General features: G+C 39.7%; 1 protein-coding gene across 1 annotated transcript in view; it reads left to right on the forward strand.

Moving 5' to 3' along the window:
* Positions 1-12,504: 12,504 nt before the first annotated feature.
* mirr (mirror) overlaps positions 12,505-15,799 on the forward strand; it is a 42,692-nt gene continuing 39,397 nt past the window's right edge. Inside the window, exon 1 of the mRNA XM_064692294.1 lies at positions 12,505-12,576. Coding sequence (XP_064548364.1) covers positions 12,559-12,576 — 18 coding nt within the window. The 5' untranslated portion in view covers positions 12,505-12,558. The remainder of the gene's footprint in view (positions 12,577-15,799) is intronic.

A 15,799-nucleotide genomic window follows, 5' to 3' on the forward strand; every position in this document is an offset into this window, starting at 1 on the left:
AGACGCTGAGCGCTGACCGGGTGTGCACGTCCGTTCGCCAGCGGCTCGCTTAGCGATTCCTTGGAAGTGGAAATGAGTAATTTTTTTTTTCAATTTTGTTACTTAAAATTAGATTGTAGGCGTCGATAATGGAGGTAGAGATAAAGTTAATGCGTGTCATGATGGGCTACTGTTTACCAAATATAACTGAAAAATTTGATTAACAATGAAAATATTAATAAGCCTATTAATGAACTGCTGGAAACACGGAACCGCCAAATAAGCTGCTACTCATGCACATATATATGTGTGCATGCATATTAATGAAAAATATATTTTAATGAATGAACATTTTTATATTTGTAGCTTACTTTCTACTATTCATATATATTTTTTTTTAAGTCAGCTGAGTTGCATTTTCTGACACTTGACTAATTTTTAGCATGTCTGGCAAAAAGTTGTGATTCAAAAGCCAAAGCAATATTAATTCATATCATTTGTGTGACCTCTATTCGGTCGAGGTTAATAAAAATATAGCAGCTAATATGCTATTCAATCTTCTTCAGATTGAAGAAGTACCTGAGTACAATTGATCTAGCTCATAGGCATTTAATGCCTAGCGCTCTATTTTCCGGAGCCCAGCTGAAAAATGCGCCAAAAAAAGAAGAAAAAGATAAAGGGATTGGAGCGGCGGCTCTTTGAAAATTTTTTGGGCCCGAACCCCAAAAACCGCTTATCTAGATACGATCTATTCGAGCCAGCCGCCAGCCGCGTCAGAGTGTCTGCCGGAACGGCTTCTGTCCCGAGAGCGTGACGTCGCCGCCGGAGGTCTGCTGGCAAGTCGGACTGGGGAGCGGGTGAGTGCAAGTGCTGGTGCGTTGATGTTCAAAGATTGTTAAATGATACTCAAACAGCAATTTGGAATTTATTTGATGCGATATTAATCGTCGGACAAGGGTTACGCATTGTTGTAAAAACACACCTTGCCGTCTTTTGTCCCCATCTCTCTCTCTTTCTCTCTGCCCCTCTCTCACTCTCTGGAGATCATTACTGGGACTTATGCATATGGTAAATGTTTGGAATTGTCAAACCGATCTTCTTAGATCTGTATTACTTTATTTTTTTTTTTTTAATTCTATAATGATATTATCTTAACAGATATTCTTTAGGCTCTTTCATGAAACATATTTTTATTCCATTAAGCAATTTATATTGTATTTAATTGTAGACACCATTAGGCATGAGAGAATTTTCTTACTATTTAACACTTTTTGTTGTATGGCTTAGAAGAGAAATTTAAAATAAAGTATTTACTATGTATAATGATGAATATATTTGTGACATTAATAGGAACCAAAGAAAAGTTCTGAAAAAATGAAACAATCAGTCGTTAAGGAAGTTTTTCTATAAGTAGGATTAACAATTTAAAAATGAACTGAAATACTATTTAAAAAAATTACAAAATTCTACACTTATTTTTTTTTATTTTTGATAGGTAGGTTTTCGAATGGAAAAATTTCTTTCGTGTTTTATACGTATGTTTTTTATGCGGAAGAGAAATTGGAAATTATAAACAGCTGGGATAATTACGGCGGCTCTTGCTTAGGCATTTACTATTCAAATAGTTTAGTCGGGCTTATGCAAAGCGAACTACAGTTCACCTTGCTGGCCCCCAGCTCGTAAACGGCTGCGCTCAAATGACTAACAAATTGTGAACGACAAGACTGGGAAATGAAAGGGTTTAATGAGCTGGCAGCCGAGCCAAACGTTCATTCTTACTTATTACTATTCCGATACTATATAAAATGAACATATGTTCGGGTTCCATTGTCTGCGTTTTGCATATTTGCGGCCGCCCATTGGTAAATTTCATGGGCAAGGCAACTGCAACTAACTAATGTACATATGTATCGTCCATATATATGCGCATACATATGCATATTTGGGGAACACATGTCAACATTCCATGAACACATGTACCAAAGTTTCACACACAGCTACATGCATGCGCACATTTATATGGCCATTGCAGATCTTTGTGTGTGTGTGTGTGTTGTGGGCGTTGGGCTGAGCATCAAAATGGGTTTGTATGTGGTGGGTGGTCTCAATTAATTAATTGCCTTTGCCAATCTATGTGCGTATGTGTGGGTGTGTGTGAGCCAGTGTGTGTGTGTGCCATTTGGGCAAACTGCAATTAAAACACTTACTCGTAAATGTGTCTGCTTTGCGTTACATGTGCGTGTGGGTGTGCGTATGTGTGTCAGTCTGTGTGTGTGCGTGTTGAAATAATGGTGTGCGAACACAAACACTGCGCCAGAGGCAAGAGGTCGCCACTCTACACAAATAGTTTGTGACCTTTTGGTTGTTTTACAAACAAGCCCCAAACAGTTGGCGTCGACGGCTGCCCGTTTCGCGCCTCAATGTCACACGCCGCGGCTGTTGTTGTTGCTGCTGCTGTTATTATTGCTGCTGTTGCTGATGCTGCTGCCAGCAATATACTCGGAACAAGAATGAAACCAAAAAGACGCCGCTGCTGCTGCTGCTGCCGCCGCCGCCGTCACCGGTGTTTGGAATTGCAAATTGCCAACGGCGCGTCGCATCGTTGAGTCCAGGCCCATTTTAATTGTTTACATTTTATTTAGCTTTCAGCGCTTATAATTATTAATTTCCCCACACACTTGCCCCCTCTCTGTCTTGGTGCCCCGTTGTGGGTGTTGTGTTATTGGCTTTTGCGAATGCGGCAGAAATGAATGCAAGCCGACGATGCACAGTGGGAGTTGCAAGCGCAGCCATTTGCACCATTGCGGCTGGCTAAAAAGCTAAAAAGCAATAAACAAGTTTGTTTATGAAAAAGTTAAAAATAAAATAAAACCGAGCATTTTATACACTTTAAATATGCATAAATAGTGGCTAAAAGAAATTTTAATTTGCATTTATACTTAGACTCTTGCCCCTTTTGCACACTATCTGATAAAGGGCAAGCACTTTTGTTGTCCCGGAGTAAAACACACAGAAAATTAACTCTGGCTTCCGTGCTTTGCTTTCTTCGTTAATTGCCGCTTGTAATTCTCAACAAGTTGAAGCTTGACAAAGAGCACAAGCCATTTGCAATCCTAGAGACTAAATCACTTTCCGCTAGTGATATTATCGGGCGTTTCTTAATGCATCTATACAGAGAGCCTGCTCATTTTGTTGGTGTTTATACCTTTTTGTTGAATGACCTCGGCCAGCTTATTATTAGTACTCTGGCATAAAAGTGATTCCCTTTGTACCAGATGCATTTAATTATTGGGAACGCGTCGCAGGCAGATTCAGTTGGCTTCCTTGGGCATGCTTTTTTAACAGCATTATTCGAAGCTTGGCTGCCAATTCAGACAAAGTAAAAATTTGTCAGTTGTTTTTTACGATTCAAGTCAAACTCTTCTCTTAATTTTTGCTTGTGTGAACATTAATTTCCGCTTGATTAAGTTTAAGTATGAAGTCTTAATCTTGAGTAATACTTCTGTCTCATTATTAAGTAAAATTGTTAACTAAAAGTATACGAATTTTTATACATTTAGAGGCATGTATCTGTGCCTCACACTAATCAGAAAAAAGAAAAACAAATCTTCTAGCTAAATTCTCAAAGAGATATCGATTCGCAGAAGACTGTGTCAACAAAATCCTTTGGCATTATCACGCATTATCACTTAGTTTTCCAGGGTATGCTAACTTTGGCATGCCCATTAAAGATACTTCACTGCGCTCAACGTTTTTCAAGCTTCGCCTGTGTGCTGGAAGACTACACATTTGGCAGAGGGACTGTCGCTGTTTCGTTCTTTATTCATTTGAGCAGCAATGCACGCGACCTGTACTCCGACTCCCGGCTCTGAATCGAGACTCTTTTTTCAGGGCCGAACTCTACACAGAACTGGAGTTTCAGTCTTAGATTGTCTACACGAAAACGGACTATCACACTTTCGAGGTTGTTTTTAGCTCTCCACCGTTACCAAGACCCCGAGAGTACTTATTGTATTCTATGCGTATGGCCTGTTCCAGATAGATATAGCTAGTTAACTAGTGCTATGTGAAAGCCTTACTCAAGTGAAACCAGAGCTTACATCGTGTTTCAGCGGCAACTTAGTTGATAATTGTGAGCTCATTATCAGCTTTTGGCGTGAGACGTTCTTAGCTGAAGAAATACACGACTGTCTTATGTACGTATTACAATTTTAGATGCCTAAACGCACACGTATTACCTATATATAGTACTTATGTGTATGTTAATGCTGGATAAAAAAGTTATCGTGTCTGGCGCATGAATTAAACAAACAAACTCTAAATATACACAACACAATGAAAATGTTTTCGGTTGTAATTGGCTGCAATTAATTAAATTCTATTAACATATATTATATCAAATTTATTTATATATATGTGCATATTCGGTATTGCTTAGTTCAAAGGATTTTTGAAAGAGTAAAAGAAAACTTTTGCCGTGAACGTTCCATTCAAATCAAAATTTGTGAAGGAAATCTATAAATTTAAATCCTAAATCTCTAACTCGTATACACTCTCCATCTTTGTGAAAAATTCTTCACTTCTTTTAGATGTAAAAATGTTACATAAGTCAAGTTGATTTTCTTTTCCCTTCTCAGGCCGGGAAATACTCGCAAGTCTGCTTATAAAAGTGTTAAACATTCTAAAATTAAGTAAAACATGATGTTTTAAAAAAAAATATCAAGTTATAATGGACTCAGCCTAAAACTGGGATACAAATGAATGCGCTTGTCTGGCTGCAGACAGAGAGAACGTTGGATTGAAGGGAATACTTTGTTGAGAATACTTTGTTGTAGCTGTGACTGTGACTGTGACACAACAGTCGGCAGTTGGAACGTGATTACAGCGTGTTTGCTCAGATTGGGCGGAAAACATGTGTAGCTCAACTGCTAATGTTAATGTCGATTGTAGAGCCGGGATTGTTGCCGTCCTGCATGCGAATTAGAAATTAATTCGCCCTTGAATGAATATTAAGTACAAGCGTTGAATGTCAGCTTGCGTTTGCCGCGTGTGCGACTGCATTTGGGTTGCAGCAAGTGGCAGCTACCATGATTTATTGGGCACAACAGTCAATAGTAGGGTAGGGACAAAACTAGCAAATATAACATTCCATAAGCTTGTGTTCTACAGTTCTTAGAGAGAGAGAGAAAAAGAGAGACCGTAACGCGTTGCTGTCAAGCGCGTTATAATTTCTGTGCGTTCCCACGACGTTTTACAAGTGGCCAGCGGGAGCACCTGGAACCATCGGACTACGCCGACTACTACCTAAATTAACCGGGAAACGCAACTCAACCATTTGGCAATTAACAGTTTTATTTCTATGAGCCACAAACAATGTTACCGCTGCCATCCACAGTGTACTGTGCCCGTGGCAGTAGCTGTGGCAGTGGATGTGGCTGTGGCAGTAACAGACTGGCGCGCGTTACGCCTCCATTACACCTTGTTGCAGTTGTTACGCAGTAATTTTATGTCTTTTCCCGGAACAAAGTCATACAAAACGGCGCGGAACTGCCTACCATCCAAAGAGACTCTTGGCTTTGACGATGTCGAGCCGAGCCAAGGCGATAATTGCGTGTTTAACTTGATAAGAGGTCTGATCTTTGCCTCCAGTCTTTCGCTTGAGCGACATACTAAAGAAAATCAACTTGGCAACTGCTCTTAGAATTATTTACCCCAAGATTTGTTATGTTAAACGATATAATTTTCATTTACTGACATCCCTACCCAGCAAGACAGATGATCTCGCAAAAATTGTCATCTCTTTAGCCAATTTTATGACCTCATTATCATTTTTTAATGGGCTAATGCTTGAATTGTCGCTTAACATGACTTATTGTAGGGACAGTAGTAGAATTAGTAGCAATAGTAGTGTATGGACATAATAAGAAAGTAGTTTATGTTCAGATCTTCATCGTCGACAGACGATCTGACTAAAATTGACATCTGCTTAGTCAATTTTATGACCCCACCTAATTTTATTTTATGGACTAATAGTTGCTCAACATAACTTTTAGGAGTTTTAATGGTAGTGAGAGTAGTAGTAGTAAATTAGAAATAGTGGTAGAGTAATTAGATTCGTCGTAAAATAAATACTATTAGTAATAGTAGTATATAATAGATGTGCTTTATTATGAGTAATATATAGTTTCAATATTTGTGATTCGATACCCCCAAAATTTCTTGGATGCAGAGTATTTGAAATTCGATAGATCCAGCATGTCCTCATATATTTATAAAATCCAGCTTGTGCCATTCTCTACTTCTCTATATTTGGAACAAGTAACTGACTAAATCACCGGAATATAAATGATTTGATCATAATAAGCATAACCAAAACGGGTGAGCAATAGGCAAGTGTTTCGTCAAATTCCACGATCGGAAAATGGGTGGAAAGCTGTCTTCGTGTTGCAGGCAGCATATCCATACTCTTATCTCATACGATATATGTCAAGTTTTATTCTCTCTCCTCTAATAGAAATGTCAAGTTTGCGTAGAAACATATATAGAAAATCAGCTTTAGCTCTATATATAAAACTGTTTGCCATGAACGACTGACTGATCAAATTTTTACTTTAGCTACCTTTACCTTTGGCTTTAACCGCCACCACTAACACCAGGTGGAGGTGAACGCTTAGTCGGTGCTTTGGAAAATTCCATCCGCAACTCTTGTAAATTGGGGGGAATATGGTTGAACAGAATCTATTTGTTTATCATCCGGTTGGCTTCAAATGAATTTACAAAGATATTTGTAAAATTTACTTGATACGTTTTAGCTAAATACCCCGCACTTGGATGGAAAATGCGGGTTAGAGGTTTAATTTAGGCTTCAAGATTCTTACCACAAGACTAATTTGGGCGCCAACAATTGCTTCAAACGTTTGGTTCTTTATTCAATGGACTTTAAACATATATTCAAGTATCTAAGAAAAACATAATATAACCAAGGGCGAAGCCATGGAATACCCGCTAATTTACATACATATATATATATATATTAATATATTGTTCAATGTGAAGGGCATCTCACAGCTCCTTAAATGCGTTACGCGTTTGGTGACAATTGTCTCTTTTAGAAGGTTTTAAACAGACCGTTGCCCACCATGTAGATGTGCCACCTAATCTGTGCTCCATCCGGGCAAAATCGAATTGTAGTACAACACATTCCTAGGTGCACAGTTCAACAATTGATCTTTGGTCAGCAGGCGTTTAGCAGTTTGATTGTTTGTGCCACAAATTTGCATAGCCTATTGTGCGCGCTGAGTCGTACGCATTCTGAAATGGATGGGGGAGGGGGCGGTTGGGCGCCGTGTTTGTCGGCGTCGGTCGTGCGTCATGGACTAACAGCTCGCGGCTTGCATACATATGCCGCACCTGCGCCTCGATGCCAAATCCAGAAGTCATACCAAAGAAGGCGTTTTTTTAATTGCGTCGACATGCCCGAACTACCAATGAGACTTGTCGTCAGTTGAGCGACTGCCCGCCCGATCCGCCGATAGCGATAGCTAAAACGTCGTCGTCGTCGTCATCGGAGCTGGCGCAGTCGCCTGTTGCCAGTTCCCAGTTGCCAATTGCCACTTGCCGCTTGCGACTTGCGCCTTACCCGTACCCGTTCGCACGCAAAAAGTGGCTGCCACATGTGCGATAATCCACTTACAGTGCAAATACATGCCAGCCTACATACATGCGTACGCTATGTACAATATGTATGTGCATATATATTCATCTCAGCATGTCTTTGGCTTGGCCAGGCGTCGCACAACTCCGTCTAAATATTTGTCCTGTTTGTTAGAGCTCTTACCTTTTAGCCCACTCCCGAACATGGCCCAATGGCAATTGCAATTCATCTCTGCAAAAAAAAAAACTAGCTATTGTGCTCTACACGGGAGTGCATGACTAGGAGATACTCTGAAAAAAGCAAAAACCTGCCATTCCAATCGAACATCCTTGCTTTCTGCAGCGACTGTGCTTCTACTTCCTCCAACCATTCTTTGGTAAATAAGGTCTTATAATCCTCGAGTCTTCTCTAAGAACACATATCTTAAGAATGAAAGGATATATGGAAAAATAATTAAATTGTTCTGTATTTCAAATATAAAGTTTGAAGCTTTTGTGGTCTCCGTGATCGACTCAGGTCGACGTCTGATATTCTTTTTTAATAGGGTCATTGATGCTTGCTTCTGCCTGTTACATACATTTGCACAAAAACATCATACCCATATAGAGTATAGGAAAAATGGAAAGACTCATCCGTTTGCCTTTTGGAAAGAGTGCGCGACTTTTGATTGCTTTTAAGGCAATTGTTATAGCTGTTGTCGCTGTCTAATGTTCATCCATTTATGGATTGCATTGTTCAATGCAATAGTTCATGCCCGTATTACTAGTTATAGATATAACAGAATGCGGCCTAAACAACCAATCAGCGCGTTATGTTGAATATAATACCAAATACTAAGTGAGTTCGCTTTTAGCTCTCGCATCGCTTCAAATATTTGTACAGCCGCCATCTGAAATGTTGGGGGACAACCAATCGATCGTTTGGTCTGCGGCATTTTAAGATTCCATTATGACATCCGACACTGTTTACCTATTTGCTCACATTTAACGGATTACTGGCTTTCGAAGCGCAACGGCGGAAACCAGCCAAGAGATCGCACTCCAGACTTGGCAAATAGTCGAAACAGTCGAAACAGCAGCGAAAACGGCTGCGTCGCATCTGATGATCGTCTCTAACTATGTGAATATGCATGTGCGAGTGTGCGTCTGGTGTGTGTGTCTGTGCGACAGCAGCATCGGCAGCTCTACTCGACTCAACTCGCATCTGTGTTCAACAAATAGAAATCAATGGCCGCTTTAGTCCCACAAGGGGTGTCGGGGGGATCTCTGGGTATGTGATAATCATTCCAATTCTCGGCGTGTGTGCGTGTGTGCGCGTTGTTCCGAGTCATTGGCTGGCAATGGCAAATACCTATTCAAATAGCGACAACGACAACTGTTGTTATACCCCTTAGCAAGCGGAAGAGGAGTATATTGGTTATTGTGCCCCGTTTGCGTCTAGAGATCTTAAACTTGGTATATATGCTGGTACTTATCCCACTGTAGACAAAGTCTTAACATTTATATTGACACGCCCGGTGGAGGGTTGGGCTAACCGAGAAATAACTACTTATACTGCCAAAGTCTTAACTCTAAAATCAGCAAGTTTTTGCAGATAGAGCACTGTAAATTTGTAAATTTTTGCTGTGTTTTTAGCCTATTTAAAATGTGACATTATATAAATATCTGACTTACGCAAATCTCAGAGTATATTCATCTTCAAACCGTTAAAAAATGGATTAAAAACTATACTTGACAGTTGAGCTTGAAAGTCCATGGGCCCCTCAGGAACAAAATATAAAAAAAAAGTTTTTCTAATAAATTTAGCGGATAGATTTTTTAAATAATATTATTGGGCTGTGAACAAGTATAACGCAGTCGTTTACACCCGACTGCAACATTTTTACTTATTGTTGTTGTCGTTGTTGTGCTTGTGCTTGTTGTTCTTGCTGATGTTGTTGTTGTTGCTGTTGCTGTTGAAACAGTCAGCGATGTTTGACTGTTGCTGCCTTTTATCATTTGTCTTATTTACCCACTCATTGGCTCTGGGTGTTGTCTTTCTCAAAATGCAGGCCTAGAGAAGGGGCCTCTAGGCTGGGATCTACGATTGCGGCGTCGATTTGCATGGACCGTGGTGTATTTGCCTTGTTAATACGAGTACTGTCGCTCGCGGCACATTAGTCGTGGCTCTTGGCGACACAAGAGCTGGGCCGTGTCGTTGCCGTTGCCGTTGACGATGCCGGCTTGCAAAACAGATGCCGCTGGTTTATTTAGTGCGCGTGCGCATGCGCATGGCCCATCTAGTGGCCGACAGCCTGAGCCGGAGCCGGCCGGAGTCGGAGTCAGAGTCAGAGTCGCCTGCCACAAACGCCGGCGACAGGGCACTAGTTGCGGCACGGCCAAAGGAATGCTTGAAATGTTTAGGCCAAGTTGGGATTACTGGCGTCCAAACATCGGTAAACATCAAAGAGTTGCCAACATTTGATGGTAATTGCCGCTAAACGATTTTCAATGTTAACTTGTAAAAACGTTAACATTTTTAATTTGTGTTATATACTCACGGACAGTTGTTTATATCTGGAAGTCACACACACTCGCACTCACATATACATACATATGTTAGCAAGTAGCAGCCCGCTACAGGTTTAGCATAAATTCCGTGCTTTATCAAGAACATTACCCACCGCAGACACGCCATTAACAAGTATCTGATTGAAAAGAGCAGTAAAATCTTGTTTCTCCTTATCAGTTTATCTCACAGAGATATATTCACACTCATCAATTCATTACAAGCTTTATAATGTAAATGTACAAACGCAAGTCCTTCCGTTTCTTTTATTCCGTGACCCTTTAATGGGTATATCCCTCATAATGGGTATATACTCGATCGATACAACTTTTCCTGACTGGCAGACCAAACCTTAAATGAAGAAGCTGATATTTAAGTGCAGTAACATAATATGATTTGGTTTTAAAAAGTTCCACCCGCAATTGTAGAAAATCGTGAAAAATGATCAAACACATTCTACTAAAATATTTGTAAAAATTCATTTGAGAAATGTTGCACGCATTTTGCATAATTCACATCTGCTTCGTTGGAAAATGGTAGTTGAAAAATCTTTTCTCTTTAGATTCAAATTGGATAAAATATCCCCAAAGATTCCGAACAAGATGTGCAGGTTTTTCAAGCCTCCATACAAGTGATCCTCATAGAGTGTGTGTGTGTGCAGGGGCTAACAAATCGGACGGATGACTCTGCCAGTCTAAGCATGATCATAATGATCATAACGACATTGTGCATAAAGTGGAATTCTCGAATCAAAATCAGCTCATTACGGAGGCTAATGTAAGCACAACAAAGCCATTCTGCGGGATTTATTCAACAGCTTTGAGTGCTTGGAAGGAGGATGATGCAGCGCTAATGACATTATGCACGATTGCTTTTTAAGGAATGGTTAAAAAGACAGAGTTGAATTCAGATTTTGTTAACGAATCAATGCAGTCAAAAGAAGTATTAATAAGAAGCCTAGTAACATTTTTCAATATATGAATCTGGAGTCGAGGTCGTATCTGAAGCGGTGTGAAAAGGCTTTCATTTCAAACGCAAACAATCGCCTCCGAGTAGGAATTGAAATTAATTTCATGTATCATCATTAATCAAAACACTCGCTCGCGAGCAGCCAAAGTGCTCTGTATGTGTGTGTTTGTCTGTGTGTAAGTGTATTTATGTATGTGTGTATGTACATTCATCTGTGAGTAGAAAGATGTTGACTGCATTGGAGTAAGAGTAGTCATGGTCTGGTTTGGCCTCTTCATATTCTTCTACATATGAATGTATAACGATATTCATTCTGCAATCGGGCCCGCGACTGACAATTTCAATAGCAAGTGGGGGTGGGGTAGGGGACGGCGGTACGGCGGGACTGTGAGACAGACAGGGACATTCCCCGAGCTCAACTAATCAGCATGCAAAGAAAACAACATTAAGAGTCAACAACAACGACTGGCACTCAACACAATTATGAGAACTGACGCTGCAAGAGTTTCATGTTTAATGACAAGTCACTTTCTGCGCCCCAGTTCAGTCATCGTCATTCAGTTAAGCAGGAAAGCGGGCGAGCTGGTGAGCTGGTGAGCTGGTGAGCTGATGCCCCCCGGTTGCCCTCTGTTGCCCCTGGCTCTAACGATGTTTTCTTTGAAAAGTTAGAAGCCGTTTCCAGTAGTTCAATTACAACTTCACCTCACTTGAAGCGTTTTGTCTGGGCCGCTCTAACCTCACGCCCTCAGCGATAATATCCATACTCAATAGTTCATGCAGCATTCCACTGGATGAAATGAATTAATGAAGAAGTTAGAATACGTTGAAAACCACGTGAACCTATTAATTAGAATCGATCCTAATGCAGCTTTTACTCAAAATAATGTAAATTAAAAACAAGTGAGCATGTTGCAGTCGAATGTAAACGACTATGCAATACTCTTCTACAATCCTATACAAATTAAGAGACTACCCGCGAAATTTATTAAATGCAATCTATTTTCCCATTTGCCTCAAGCTTAAAATATATTTGGATCGCTCTTTGGATTAGCTTAGTTCTATTGAACAGCACCCTACTCTGCGATTCTCATGAATTTAAGTTCGTCTTATAAATTCTCATGAAATATATATCAATATTATTATATTTAAAAGTTTTGGTGTCAAACTAATTCACTTTATATCTGCTCTTCTTTTTCTCTGTCCCTCTATCTCTCTCTCTCTCTCTCTCTCCCTCTCTCTCCCTCTCTCTCTCTCTCTCTCTCTCGCTCTCTCTCTTTTTACGTTTCTCTCTCATTTTATTCCTTTCTCCTGCTCTTATTCTTACTAACTCTCTACTTATTTTTTCAGTGATGTGTGTATATAGAAGGCTGCGCCCTCTACTAATAAATGACAATAAGCTAATCCTTCGTATGAATATAAGTTTTCGGGTAAGTGCATATTTACACATTTATTTATACATATATTTGTTGATATAAGTTATCTTAAGACTATTGAGACATGAATTTCATATACCTAAAAAGGACTTTATCTAAATACCCATTATCAAGCGCATTTTATTCAGTTAATTTAAAATGACATTTTAAATCGGGACACAGCTCGGGAGTTGGAACTATTCACAGTTCATCATCAGCGTTTTGATTTTGGTTGGAGCGAGCTGCACACAAAACACATTAACAAAATCGTGTCTCAAATTAGAGCTCCAAACAACAGCAGCTCCGACATCGACATCGACACCGACAACAGATACAAATGTTGTCGCTTTCAGTGCGTTTGTGTGTGGGTTGACAATTTTGGGAACGGTTTCGGCCGTTAACAAAACATGGCATTTAATAATACGTCTACAATACCCATACATAAGTGTTATCGCTGACTAAAAAGCTTTTTGTTGCTACTCACTCGGTTGTTGTGGTTGCCTTTTGTTGTTGTTGCTGTAGGTCGATGTGTGCCTCTGGTCGTTTGCATCCGTATCTGAGTTTTTGTCGTACTCCCCGGCCATAGCTGTATATGCTGCTGCTGCTGCTGCTGTTGTTAATTGCCCGGCGAAAGGTTGATACAAATGAGGTCGAACGTTTTCAGTCGAGTTTTATCAATGTTATTAATATTGTAGATTCAATACAAAACACATGCACACACACGTGATGCCATTAAATGCCATGTTTAATGTTTAGTACCGATTTCGATTTATGTCCGCCCGATAAATATTCAAATTATAATCATGCGCACACAGTTTTGTGGAGCTTCAAAAATTATTTTAATTATAAATATTATGAAACAATTTTATTCTCTTTTTGTTGACTATATATGGCACTAATTGACAGTTAATCTACGGATAAGACCGACCTTGTTTTGTGCCCTACAATTTAACGATTTACTGTGCTACACATTATGCTATTATATTGAGATCAAGTCCCGATTAGTTTTGTTCGAGCTATAAAGTAATAAATTAGGTAAATCAGGTGGTACAACTGGCCACTCCCCAAACTCAGTGGTATGACTAAGGTTAAATACTTTTCAATACTTTAATTTATAGTGAAAGTATAAGGAATAAATCGAAATCCATTTGTATGCTTACAGATGCTATGTCGAAATAATTATTAAATATTCAATCAATTATATCTAATATATATGCACATACGTAACTGGAATCTCTAGCTCTCCATGAACGTTTGACTAAGTAATTTCATAAACCATCCTCGTTTTTGGCAACTTGACTGCAGGAAAATAAATAAAATAATAGTAAAACAATGTGCTTTCCTCGTCGATAAATTGTTTGGCAGTTACAAGCGAGTCCGGCGGCTCCAACCCCAGACTGTGTCATTTGTCGCCTGCGAGGGATAGGGCTCGGACTGGGATTCGGGCTGGGGATTCGACTGGCCAACTGGCATAACTACACGGCATAAAGCGAAAATCAACTGGATTCCAGGACCGCGTCATTCGCATCCTGTCATTTATTTATCTCTATGTGTGGCGCGCCCCCCATGCAACTACGTGCTGCTCGGAGTAGTATTAGTCCGCGTCATTGCTGGTCACAATGAGGATTCAATAGCTCTACCGCTTACGTCCCTGGCATATGTGTGTACACACACATACACACAGACACACACTCAGGCACAGACACATATGTGTTAGCAGGCGAGTCGGTATGTGTGCGCGCTATGTCAATAGAGACAACAATGCGGTTCAGATGCGACAGTCGTCATCCTGTCAAAACAAAGTGTGATTATTGATAATTTATGATGTCACGGATTTTTCCGCACGCCGAATTATTATTCTTCTGCCAGCCATTGCAATATTGTCAACGGTTTTCCTTTCCCATCGGACGTTGAAATTGCTTACAATTCGAAACGATGCGCACATTTCCTTTTTCCTCGGTTATATACACACACACATATATCTGTCTACAAACATATATATTGTATATTTTGTATGTATACTTCTTCTGCGAACTGCAAACGTGCATTATATTTTATTCTATAGCATGCATAGATTGCTTAAATTACTTATTTCTATAAATATAGTATGTAGAAGCTCTCAACTCTTCGAAATCCGCAATCAATATAATTTGTTTTTATATTTTAGTAACTTTTGAAAACATTTGGCAATGTAAACAATTAAAAGTGCTCTCTTCGGCAGTGCCCGACTAGGATATACTTTGAACCCAGCGCTAAGCTCGTTTTAAACGAAAAATTAGGCTAAGGCTGTGCATCTTCTCCATACTATGGGGAAATGCATTCTTGATTAACTTCGGTATTTATTTCGCGATCTTTATGAAATGCTCAGGGCTTAAATATGTCATACAAAAGTGTGTTTATACCATAGCGCATGGCCCTAGCATCAAACCTGCCTTCTTTGGGGAACCGGGGAAAGTTATAAACAATTTAAAAATAATTAGTCCCTATATACTATATACAGAAGAACTTAAATAGCAAGTTTTGAGTAAAAAGCACTCATAGTCGTCGAATTATGCTAAGAAACCCGAATGTCAAATTGGATATTCATTGATAGTTCGGGCTTAAATAAAAATAAATTGTTTTTTAGTAAAAAAAAATATGCCAACTTTCTTACCTAATGTCACACAAATTGTCATCTTTTGAGTTGCTCGGCAACCGGCAGAATCTTCCATTTGGTTGGCCTGCGCATCAGTTTGACCTGTAATTGTGATCCCATGGTAATGGTATTAGCAGTAACTTTTCACTCTGCCTGGGGTTGCGCATGCGGAGAATGTCGAAAGGCTCGTCGCGTCCTAAGCAAATATTGTCGAAGCGACAGTCGTTGCCATGCGTACGAGTGTTTGTTTTAGGGCTGTTTAGCTAGGGATTTAGTGGTTGGCACTGTGGTTATTGTGTGAAAATCTGTTTTTGCGTTTAGTGCTAAAATGTAATGAGCGAGTAGGCATAATATAAATAAGCACAACAATGGCTTAAATGTGCCGTGCCATAAATTAAACAATGACCGGAAGTAATGAGCGGGAAATATTGACATGCCTTGCCACATGCGCATGTACACATGTACGCATGTATATCGAAATATATATGCATGTGTATGCGCAAAACCGATTTGTCAACATAGTCAGCGTTTAGAAATGGCTAAAAATAGTCCTAAATAGTCCGGGTCAAATTAATAGTATTGGAAATGCGAGTTGTAACGAAA

This window comes from Drosophila montana, unplaced genomic scaffold (assembly GCF_035044405.1).
Source record: "Drosophila montana isolate Dmon_TW-CO22-7 unplaced genomic scaffold, ASM3504440v1 contig_3543_1, whole genome shotgun sequence".
NCBI classification, from domain to species: Eukaryota; Metazoa; Arthropoda; class Insecta; order Diptera; family Drosophilidae; genus Drosophila; species Drosophila montana.